The 12,337-nt window shown below is 42.1% G+C and overlaps 1 protein-coding gene across 4 annotated transcripts in view; it reads left to right on the forward strand.

The window, feature by feature from the left end:
• The window catches only part of PLD1 (phospholipase D1), a 242,839-nt gene that overhangs the window by 187,720 nt on the left and 42,782 nt on the right, over positions 1–12,337 (forward strand). For all 4 annotated transcript variants that reach the window (XM_058661105.1, XM_058661104.1, XM_058661106.1 and 1 more), the window contains one exon: positions 11,398–11,511. In XM_058661105.1, coding sequence (XP_058517088.1) covers positions 11,398–11,511 — 114 coding nt within the window. The remainder of the gene's footprint in view (positions 1–11,397; positions 11,512–12,337) is intronic.

Consider the following 12,337-nt stretch of genomic DNA (forward strand, 5'->3'; position numbering starts at 1 on the left):
CTTTGATTTATTTTGCATGGGATGTGAGGTAGGGATCCAACTTCATTCTTCTGCAAATGAATGTACAACCTACTGAGTTACAATAGCACCCAAGACTAATTTTAACTTTATATTTAAGCAACAAAATCAGCTGTTCTGCTTTATTATTTTAAGTCATTGAATATAAAATGTGTATTATGAAAAAAAGATTGCATGAATTTTAAATTTGTTTTGCTTTAAAGTAAACTGTCTTTGACTTCTATTTGCTCATAAACTTTTTGAAGTACCCATTTACAACTTGGAAAGTTTAAGCCTTCTTTAACTTCTAGCATCGTGTGGTACTTTGATGTCTATCACATATCATATGCAGGGAGTGTTCTACTTGATGACATCTGTTAGTAGTAACTATTGGTGTTTTATATGATTCAGTTTATAGCTGTATCATATGAATTTTAACAACTATTGAGATGTTGATTTCTGCGTATGTCCCACAGTACGGTATCTGATGTTCAATTCTTGATTCCAGTTCCCAATTTTAGCTCCTTGCCAGGGCACATCCAGATAAGTACTTTGGTCCTTGACACCTGTGTGGTAGAACTGAATTGAATTCTGACTTCTGATTTTCAGCTTTGGCCAGCAAGGACAAGGCCATTGTGGACATACTGGGAATGAACCAACAGATGGGAGCGCTCTCTGTCTCCAAAATGCATATCTTATACACACATGCACATACACCATTTACTGTATGTTAATTGTTTGCAACAATATGCATGAGAGAGGGAGAATTATGTGATTATTTAAGCTACTAACAGCAAATCTTTGAGCATAAGTGTTGGGAATTTCAACACTTAATACCACTTACATTCAATATGTTGATATTCTTGACCTGTTCTGGGTTTTTTCAATTTTAGGCAGGTGCTTGGGGCTTTTGTGATTCCTTCCTCTTCCGTAGATCAGTGTTTGGATACAGAGTGACCCCCTAGGCGTGGAGGCGTTTGGGAGGGAGGCAGGTGCCCATGGAGGGCACCCGGAGAGCTGTCATTCCCTGTGGCAGCTGGGGGTTGTGTCATCTTGGTCTGGTAATAAGGGCATTTAGGGCGCACCACAGCATTCCCCAACCTCCTGCCGCGTACAATTTCTCTCTGCATTGACTACATGTGGGAATCACCATTGGGCTTTTCCAGAATAAAGAGAGTTTGACTCCGTCCTTTAGGACCACAGGGTGTGAATTTCCTGGAGCTGGGCCCAGTCACTTAGGTTTTAAGATGCCCCAAATATGACTCCAAGACCCAACCAAGATGGTGTGCTTTCTCATGTACTTTTTAAAAGAAAGTCACCATAGGATCTGTTTCATAGATGACTTAAAAACAGCCTTATTTACAGTTAAACATACACGCACACACACAGATTTCTTACAACTGGACCCATCCTCCCAATTCTTATTGGGACAGTTTATGCCTACTTCACAAAATTCTGCATCTTTTTGTCATTTCTTGCATTTCCTTATTGCAGGCATGTCTGTTATCTGTAAAGAACAGTTGGCAAAACAGAAAAATTAACTTTTCATAAGATTAAGGCACTCAACTACATTGGCAAATGAGCTCAGGAGGTAGACCAGTGAATCGTGAATCTTGGTACTGTCATCCGCTAATCGGTACCTTGACCTCACTCATTTCCATTGTTAATTTACTTTAGCACAAGTTTCATACATATCTGTAAGAATTTTCAAAGTGTTTTGGAGCATGAAAAGCATATTCTTCTATATTATATTGATTTGTCTTTAAAAATATGATCTTTTGAAATTACTAAGTCTGGTTAGTGGCTGAGACACTGACTAATACGGCTGTGTCCCATACTGAGGTGTCTTGGTTGGATACTGCCTCTGGCCTCTGCCTTCAGCTTTCTGCTGCACAGACCCTGAGAGGTAGTGGCCATGGCTGTAGCTTTTCAATCTGATTTGACACTGATTCAGGAAGACCTGAATTGAGTTCCTGGCTTGGGTCTTGACCTTGCCCGAGGCATTGTGGGCATTTATGAAGTGAATAGAAAGTGAAGGTGTTCTTGTGTTTTTCTTCCCTCTTTCTCCATCCCTCTGTCTCTGTGTGCCTGTCTCTCATTCTCTCTAAATAGATAGATAGATAGATAGATAGATAGATAGATAGATAGATAGAGATAGATAGATATTTAATATAAAATCATAGAGCCCAGCATGTTGGCTCAATTGGCTGGTCTTCTACCTCCAAGTGCCAAGATCCCACATGGGCATTGGTTTATGTCCCAGATATTCCTCTACCCATGCAGCTCCCTGCTTGTGACCAGGGAAAGCAGTAGAAGACAGCCAAATGTCTTGAGATCCTGTGCCTGCATGGGAGGCCTGGAAGAGGCTCCTGGCTCCTGGTTTAATATTGGCTTATTTCTGGCCATTACAGCATCTGGGGAATAAACTAGTGGATGGAGGACTTTGTCGCTGTCCTTTCTTCTCTCTGGAAGTCTGCCTTTCTAAAAAAAAAAAGGAATGCAAAAAATATATAAAAATAATAGCCTGTCAGGATAAAAGGATATTCCGTGATGGACAATTCACAGTTCTTCTCCAGGTAGGACAGGAGAAAGATGGCATGAGTACATCTGTTGTCTATGGCACCTTAGGCTTATAGGTTTCCAAGGCACATCACAGACTGGCAATTTCAGGCAACTTGTAGAAAATGGAAAATGAGTTCTTCAAATTTACAATTAAATGTTGTATCCTTGGCTCTAATTTCTCAATAATCTCATTTGCTTTGACAACCGCATTTCAAAATACTATGGGTGTCTTTCATTCCCACTTGCAGTGTTTTTCATGTACTGTGGAAAACAGGCTTTATCTATTTCTCCTTCCTTGAGCTCCACACTACCACTCATCTCCTATGCTAATTGTAATTTAAAATATTCTTCTGCTCAGTAACTTTAGACCTTGAGCTTTCTGTTCCTAGGCAAAATCAGGGGAGAATTAAAACATTCATCATGCAGTCTGACCACCATCCATTCTGTAGGAAATGTGAGGTGCCATCTTGTGAGGCTGCACCTTCTCCCTTTCTACACAGCTCTGTTCTGTGCTCTCCTGAGACTCCAGATCATGCTTTCAAAGTCACATTCTTAACAGCAAAGATGATTTTGGCTGTTGGAAGAAGAATAAAATACAGCTCAAAGCAGATGGCAAGAAATGGCAGTCAGCCATCAGCCATGCCTGCCCAAGGAACACAGGCCTCCTTCCAGGCCCTCCCCACCCCAGGGAGAGCTGTCTTGAAATTGCCAGCTCCATCAACTGGGCTGAATGCTTTTCTGCCAGCACTGGAATCAAGCCTTACACCAGTTCCTTCAGCAATAGCTCTGCTTGCCGCACTCCCCTCTGGTTGCTTTTTAGCAGAAGCGTGCCTTTGCACAGCCTCCATGTTCTGATCTGGTGTTCAACCCTTGCTGACCTAAGATCATTCGCGTAATCACCAAGGAAAGCAAACTGTTCTGCACTAATCACTAACCCTTCCTCCAAACCCACAGGAGGACATATGGGCACCTGGTTAAGATACTTACGCCTAGAGCTGCCCTGCCAAACACCTGTGCCTGACTCGTGCTTGGAATCAGAGTTTGGATTCCTTATCCGTGATCTGGCAACACACCCACCCAAAATATTCATGATAATAAAAGGAATCCAGAAATGTAATATGAATTTAAGGGCTTTTTTTAAATTAATTAATTATATTGGAAAGGCAGATTTATACAGAGAGACGGAAAGGTCTTCCATAAGCTGGTTCACTCCCCAAATGGCCACAGTGGCCAGAACTGAGCCATTCTGAAGCCAGGAGCCAGGAGACTCATCTAGGTCTTCCATGTGGGTGCACAGTCCCAAGGCTTTGGGCCATCCTTGACTGCTTTCCCAGGCCGCAAGTAGGGAGCTAGATGGAAAGTGGGGCAGCTGAGACACCAGCACCCATAAGGGATCACAGTGCTCACAGGGGGGGAGAATTCGCCAGTTAAGCCATTGTGTCTGGCCTGTGAATTTAGTTTTGTTGTAGTTTCATTTCACTTTGCATACCTTGCAAGAATATTGGTTTATTCTTGCAAGATATAAGAGCTTTCTAATTGATAACAGGGGTTGTTGATTAACTGGAAAAGATAGCCAAATAGTTTTTGAGTCTTTCCACATCATAGGTTCTTTATTTTACCTGTGTTACAGCATTCAGTATTCACATTAACCTTTGGGATTGGATGTGTAATTAACCTCCAATCTAAGGCTGGTACAACTGAGGCCTAATGAGATTAGGTAATTTTATCCAAGGGTGAATGGGTCCATTTGGCAGGGAGTGTTCGCTGCCCAAGTATCTATCTCTCAATACTTGAGTTGGATTGAGTTTCCGCTCTCTTGGTAACATTAACATAAGATTTGGTGGGAATATGGGGCAATCTCCTGAGCTTGGTGGGGGACAACTGTTCAAACAATGTCAACACGTCACGCAGCTGTTGCTGGTGGCACTGAGACTCTAACCATGCCCCTGGGTCTTCAACTTGCACTCTTACCACTAAGCTTCTCAAGTTTCAAGGAAAGTAGAGATTTTCTACTGTTAAACCTCCCAATAGCCTGTGAGGAATGTTTTGAACAACAATAGCAACAATCAGATGGATGCTTTATTTTTCTAAAGTAATTGCTTTATAAAAATTTATTTGATTAAGGAAAAAAGTCTATATCCTGTAATTACCATAGCCTGTAATTTCACGTCAAACTGAAGAGACTTGCTGGGCACCTTCATAACCATGAGAGAGAGGTTATCATAAAAAAGATAAAAATATTTACAGCATACCAACGGCTAATTTTACCTTTTTTTCTGATGGGATAATTTCCACGTTCTGTAACATTTCGGGAAAAGAGGTTACAGTGGGGATTCCACAGACGACAGATCATGATAAAAGAACTTTTTAGTCACTTAATTGCTTTTATTCTCTTCCAAAAAGAAATGTGTGAGTGGTCACTTTAGAGAGAGGAAGAGATGGGAAGATTGGCCAGGAAAAGGATCAGCCGTCACCTGGAGCTGAGGATGTGCCTGGCAGTCAGAGGATGGAAAGGGAGAGACCCTTTTAAAAAGAGGGAGAGTGAAGATGGCGAAGCCTTGGCAGGAGCAGTTTGGGCAAGGATTTAGTAGCATCTGATTTGGGGGCTGTTTGGACGTAAGGATGCCTGTCAAACTAAGATTATCAGCCCCAAGGTGAAATCTGAAGTGCCGGCAGGATGTGTTGCCCCTCGGCATTTCTCTTTCATTGTCAAAAGATACATAATGAAGAAAAGCTATGTGTTTATGCACAATGTATAAATGGCCTAGGCTATCAAGTCACTTGTGGTTGTGGGTGAAAGTCAGTGGTAAATTGGACCAGCACGGCTGGTGGATTGAGCTGATTTTAGCCAACTCATGTTCAGATGAAAAACTGAAGGCAAGAATCTGTAGTTTTAGAGGTTTTTCAAGTGCACAGTGAAAAGCATTATGTCTCAAACTACCCAGAGACTTTAGATCGAATTCCCAAATCACCGGCACTACCATGTTATACACAGAAAAGCAAACCTGTTGCTAAGCTGCAAGCACAGCCATTCTCCTGATGTTCACTGCTGCAGAAGCGAGCAGCAGCTCAGGGGGTTTACAGTGATGCTCAATGATGCCCAGACATCAACATCTCAGACAGCAAAGTGTCTCTAAGACAATCCCACGTTTCTTAGAGACCCGTGACTCTGGTATGAACCGACCCAGCTGGGGTGAAGTGGGCAGCAGTTTGTAGGGGAGAACAAAAAAGAGGTTGCCTCCACTCCCATCTACAAGCCTTTACTTTATTTTTTTAAAGAATTTATTTGGTGATTGTCATAAATTCCCACCAAAGGTTTTAAAATTATTATTTTTACTTTTATTTATTTTAAAGACAGAAGGGTCTTCTACCCACTGATCGATTCTGTAAAGGTTTCCAGCAGCCAGGACCGAGCAAGGCTAAAGCCATCGATCTTGAACTAAGTCTGGGTCACCTGTGTGGGCGGCAGGGATTGAACTAGCTCAGCGATCACCACCACTTGCTGACTCCCAGGATGAGCACTGGTGGGAAACTGGGTTTGAAAGCAAATCCAGGACTTAAGCTCGGGCATTTCAGTTTTGTGTGCAGGTATCCCAAGAGACATTTTAGCCACTGTGTCAAATTCCCAGCCCAGTGCTGTGATTTTAAAGGCACAAGCAATATTACATCTTACTCTCCAAACTTCAAAATATTCATTTGCCACACTCATAAAAATATGCATTTACTTGTCACACTCTAACCACTCTGAAAACTTCACTTTTTATTTTTATATGCCCTTTTCCTCTCCTACTAGTATATCTTTTTATTCTTCTAATCTAGTTTTTGGAAAGGTGGAGAGCTCTTCCGTCCACTGGTTCACTGCCCAGATGGCTGTAACAGCGGGAGTTGGGACAGGAACTCCTCCCGTCTCCCAAGTGGCAGGGGACCTAGCACTTGAGCCGTCTTTTCCTGTCTTCTCAGATGGATTAGCAGATGGATCTGAAGTGAATCAGCCAGGACTCTGTCCAGTGCTCCGTTCAGTATGGAATGCTGGATTTGTAAGCAGTGGCTTAACGCACTGCATCACAATGTTGTTCCCCATATGTGTGTTTCTGTTTTCTGTTGTGTTGTACCTTATTTTTTTTCCTGTAATCTACTTGGATTTCTAGCTCACATCCCATATTCATCCAAAAATAATAAATTGAGATGGATAATTTCTGATGTGTATAGACCAATTCACTGGATCTGTATCCCCTTCATTGATGAGGCACTAAGAGGCCTGGGGGCTTTGGAAAGAGGCCTACAAATCTGGGCACTGCTTGCTTGCAGGCCTCATCTGGCATCTGCTGGAATGTATCATGGGGGCCACGGCCCGGTCCTGTCGCTGCTGCCTTTCTGCTATTTCTCCTGGGCTGGTGGTCACACCTCACGTTCCCCTGGAGTTCACATGGGAACAAGGCAAAGATCACAGCCTCACGTTTGAAAAGGGTTGCAGCTTATCCCGCTTCCCCTAGAGTCCAGCTTGAGGTTGACAGATCCCATGCCTGCTCCAGGTCTCGCTTGGATGCCTTTGCACTGTGCCCAGGCTCAGCAAGTCTAAGAGGGGGACATCTCCATGCCCTGCTTCCTTCAGAAGGGGCCACCCCGGGGTCAGAACCTGCTTTGTATCACCAGGCACAAGAATGGATAACATTAGTGTTCCACGATGCCAACCTCAAGCATTTGAAATTTTTTTATTGTAACTTTGCATTGGGGTCATTTTCACATGAGATCACAGAATTTTGGTACTTAGCCATCACAATAATCCTTTTTAGTGACTGAACAAAAATCATTCATTGAGTGGCTAGAGCATATAATGCCGTTAACCATTCGCCAGTTGTCTGGGAATGTATTTCCAATTTTTAGCTATCACGCATAATACTGTCATAAAAGACAGTGAATTTTTAAAGAAGAGCTTAGACAAGAAGTTTGAGAATGCAATTTTATAAAATGGCTCTGAACTCAGGTGGGCAAAGCGATTGCCTGTTTGAATAGTAGTTACCAGTGGGTAGTGCCCACTGGCTGTTATGTTGCTTTTAAGGCTGTAGGTAATTTTGTACTTGTGGGGCTTAGATTCATACCCAAGGGGATTGGTGTCATTTGCACAACTCTAGTGATATGACAATACATTGTGGGAGAAAGGGATTAGAATCATCAGTGGCTGAGAACTGATGTCTTTGTGGGTTTGATACAGGAGGCTGATGGAACATACTGCTACAGAATTTTCTCTTCATTGGCTTACATCCAACCACAATTTGTTGTTTGAAATTTCAGAGCCTTTTTTGCACAACAGTGGAATTTTAAGTCATTTCTGCCAGTTTGCTGAACATGGTTTAAAATGTCCACCCCTCAGGAAATTGAAAAGCTGCTGTATCATAGCAAAGGATTTTGGTGTAGACCTGAATAAGTCCTACAAACAACAAAAATGTGATTAGTCTGACTTCTACAAACCAAAATTCACCAGAAGATATCATAATGTTTTTATAGAACATTTCTCAATGTCCTGCACACAGTTGGCATTTTGAAAGTCATTTTTGCTTTCAGAAAGTGCAAGGATAAAATGAACCCTCTCTTAAAAACAATCCACAAAGATTTGGTGTCAAAAGCCCACAGTATCACTTCCAAAGGTTTTCCAACAAGTATAAAAAATGATGTAGATGCCTAAGTATAAATATCAAAATATTTTATTCCGAATGCTAAAAAGTCTAGAAATACCTTACATACCTTTCAATATAGAGGTTGTTAATTTATAAAGACTTAGTTGAAATACAGAGAGACAGAGATGAAGGGAAACACACACATAGTGAAGAAAAAGAGAGATGTCTTCCATTCGCTAGTTTACTCCCCAGATGGCCACAACAGCTGAAACTGGGCCAGGCCAAGACTGTCCTAGTCTGCCATGTGGGTGGAAGCTACCAATATTCTCTGACTGCCCAGGCACACTAGGAAGATGCTACATCAGAAGCGGAGGAACTATGAGTATGACTGGTACCCTGACATGGGGTTCCAGTGTCACAGGGAGTAAACACTTGGCCTTCTGAGCCTGGAAGAGCTGGTTTAAATGTGAGCATATAGACCAATGATAGGACACTGTGCTTCTGTTGTTAGAAATGAGTCATTCTGTATGTACTGATGTGGAAGGATTTCCAGGGTTTACTGTTAAGTCAAAAAGTAGCATTCGAAAAATTGCTTACAGATCTTAACATTTGCACAGAAGGAAAGAACACTTATATATGCCTGTCAATTCAAATAATGTAGATAAAACTGGTAATAGGATAGAATAGAGGGGCTAAGGACTTAGAACTGAAGGAGAGTCTCCTACCACTCTCAGGGTTCCCTTTTTTGCCTCTTCTACTTTGTACTGTGAGTGGATGTGATCCAGCGGAAAAAAATGTAGTTTATTTGGTGGTTTCTCAAGATCTAAACATAGAGTGACCCTATAACCCAGCAATTCTAGTCCTAAGTTGAAAAACTGAAGCCAGGAACTTAGCTACTGTATGACAGTGTTAGTCATGAATGCCAAAACGTGGAAATAAGCCAGTGCCCACCCATGAGGCAATGTCGTATATCTATACCATGGCATGTCATTCAGCCATGGAAAGGAAGAGCTTCCAATATATACCAAAACATGGTGAACCTTGAAGGTGTTGGGTTAAGTGAAATAGAGGCAAAAAAATGTCCACTTACATGCACAGTCTAGAACAGGTAAATTCATAGAGACAGAAAGTAGACTGGAGGTTACCAGGACCTGCAGGAAGAGGAAAGAGGGTCATTATCATTTAATAGTCCCAGAGATTTTGTTTGGGTTGATGAAAAACCTTAGATAGTAGAGAGCTTTGATGGTTATACAACATTGTAATTCTAATTAATGCCAAATAATTGTATACTTAATGATGAAATGCTCATTTTGAATACATATGTTTTATCACTTACAAATTTTTAAAAATGCAATATAAAGAAAAAAAATCTTGTCCAGTTTAACCTTTTCCTTACCAGAGGCTTCCCAAGAAAAAAGTATTCTTCCAACCTGCTCTTGTCCTAGTGAGGACAAGTATATCCTGGGTGAGGGGTCCTGAATTAGGAGCTGCCAAAAATCAAAGGCAGGTGCGTGTGTAGCCCCAAGACTCTCAGGAGCTTTTCAGATAGCCTGGACAGCAGAATTTGTGTATCAGCAATTGGGCAAAGTAGGAAGGGTACAGAGCAGATGTGTGGCAGGGTGTCTTCCAGGTGCAGAAGCAATATTCCTGGGTGGTGACCAGGAAAAAGAGGGATGCCTTATAGGCTGAAGGCAGATGGGCCATGCCTCTTGGTGTAGGAGCTGTGTGTTTGGGCGGAGGGCAGTAGCTTCCTGTCCTGGGGAGGATGCATCGGAGGATTTTAGCATGAGATGAGTCTGGATAAGCAGTTGAAGTCAGTGGTGTCCTTTGTTGACTGGTGTAATTCATCAGGACTTCTGAGTTCTGGCTGGGAAAGTAGCTTAGATATTCTTTCCATTCCTTGACAATAGCCTGCTTACCATTTAGGGATATAAGCCTTTCATTTTATCAAGCAGAGATCTTGAGTGAGTTAATGTTTTTTGTTGTTTTCTTTCCAACTCAAACTGTGTTTGCCATCTAGTGATTAATCCATGCCATTACAGCAACCTTCTTAACATGCCTTACCTTTCAGTGCCAAGCCAAGCTCACAGGCCTCCAAACTGCCTTCTGCTGGCAGGCACTTCTACCCTGAACTTCATTTGCCATATGTCCTTATTCTGTACATTGACCTTCAGAGTCAGGAGGGATGAAATCTGATCCTTCAGAGTAGTACTGGTATTCGCATGAAATAAGCAATGTTAACAGTACAGAGAAAAATGAGCCTTAGCCATTAAGACCTAGGAATATTTTAAGAAGGATCAGAGTGGAAATGAACCAGTAGCAACATTCTGTGCGACTATAGACTTCTCAGCTATCCTACGGAGACTCAGTGACCAGAGTGGACCTCCCTCATCTCTAGGCTTTCTCTTAGAAACGTCCTCTCTAGGACGTGAGCAGTGTTCATTCCAAATAAGCATTACCTGTTTGCACATTTCTCCAACACTCTGACAATAGGTATGCATTCGGCACTGGAAGCTGTAATGTCCTTGTTTGATCATTATACTGTTAGGTAGCAATACTTTTCCTTTGGGGATTGTCATCCACAATGGGAGGGTAGGTAGAGAAATACTGTGCTGAATGCTCAGGGGATTTAAAAATAAATATTAGTCTTCTAGGATTCAAAAAGAGCCCAAGATAACATTTTAAGGGGAATCTCACCGTTCCTGAATGATGGTGACTTCTGTTAGAAAATCCAGAATATCATCTTGCCCCCGAAATCTGGACAGCATTAACCAACAGTTATGAACTCTGTGCCTACTATTTGCTTCTAAGCTCAGTACCATGAGTATTGCTTGATTATCCACAGAATTAATATGCTAGTATCTTTTCCAAACTTTGCTATAATCCATTTCTCCTTGCCACTTCCATGGCAGTCAACCCATAGGATTTTTGTGTGTGTGTGTGTCATTTCAAACAAAGGATTATGTTGTAGAGCAAGTGGGTCCTGTTCCCACTTTACTGTGAAGTTCAGTTTAATGTTCAGGTTCTGTTTTGACAGCCTGGATGACGCAGTCTGGCCTCCAGTTCAGGAGCACCCCATGCCCCAACTCTGAAACAGGACAAAATGTATCAGAAGAAGCCGCTCATTCAGTTTCTAAAGGCCTGTGAATGGCTTGACTGTTGTTTTTGACTGATAAGTGATCTATTTTTGGTGAATGTGTTTCTTTGCATCTGACATCTGCAGGGAGAACCAGAGATACCGGGTGTATGTCGTGATCCCGCTCCTGCCAGGATTTGAAGGAGACATCTCCACTGGTGGAGGGAATGCTCTGCAGGCAATAATGCACTTCAACTACAGGTGCCAACATTCTGAATTGTCTGTCTGCAGCTTTCAATCACTGTGCATGGGAGCTGGTGAGGGCAATGGTGGTTATTTCTCCACATCCTTTCCATGGAGCATTGAACAAATGAACACTTGCTCATTTTACTTTCAAATTTTAGCCTGTTTACTAGTTGATGGAATTCAGATGGAGCCAGAAATCATGAATGATAGACTGGACGTAGGCACAAACCAAGTATAAAAGACCTAAAATATTCATCTCTTTTATATGCATTGCTTAGCAATCTACCTATGTCAAATACCGATTAAAGTTTTTTAAGCCATGAGATAGTTATAAGCTAGTCTTTGCAATATAGAAAAGTTAAAAAAAAAAACTGCTAGTGTGGTATGATTTGAATGGAGTTAGTCATGATTCTTTAGACAGTTTTTGAAGGCTACTAATAATGACCTCTGTGATATAATGCAAACTCCTATCTCCTAACATTTGAATTCTGTGTTTTGTCACGTCTGTGTTACAATTTTGAGGAGTGTAGTAAGTGCCACTTTTAGTGTTTTTAAGGCACTGTCCAAATTCATTCAATAGGCACGTGTGGGTCCCCGCTGGGGTGAGGTGAGGGTAGAGAGGAGCACAGAAGGTGAGAGAGGGGCACCTCTGACCCTGCCTCAGGCCTGCTGGACTGGGCCAGTGAATGGAGGGACAGAGGTGAGCTGAGCGCTCCGGCAGGATCTGGCTCCTGTTACCAACATGCTGGCCCAGGGAGAGCCTTTGCAGTTCATGGTCAGTAGCGGCAAAGCCAGCCCGGAGCCTGGATATTTTCTAGTTAGGATCTCATGTTTTTCTGAG

The sequence above is a fragment of the Ochotona princeps genome, chromosome 3 (genome assembly GCF_030435755.1).
Source record: "Ochotona princeps isolate mOchPri1 chromosome 3, mOchPri1.hap1, whole genome shotgun sequence".
NCBI classification, from domain to species: domain Eukaryota; kingdom Metazoa; phylum Chordata; class Mammalia; order Lagomorpha; family Ochotonidae; genus Ochotona; species Ochotona princeps.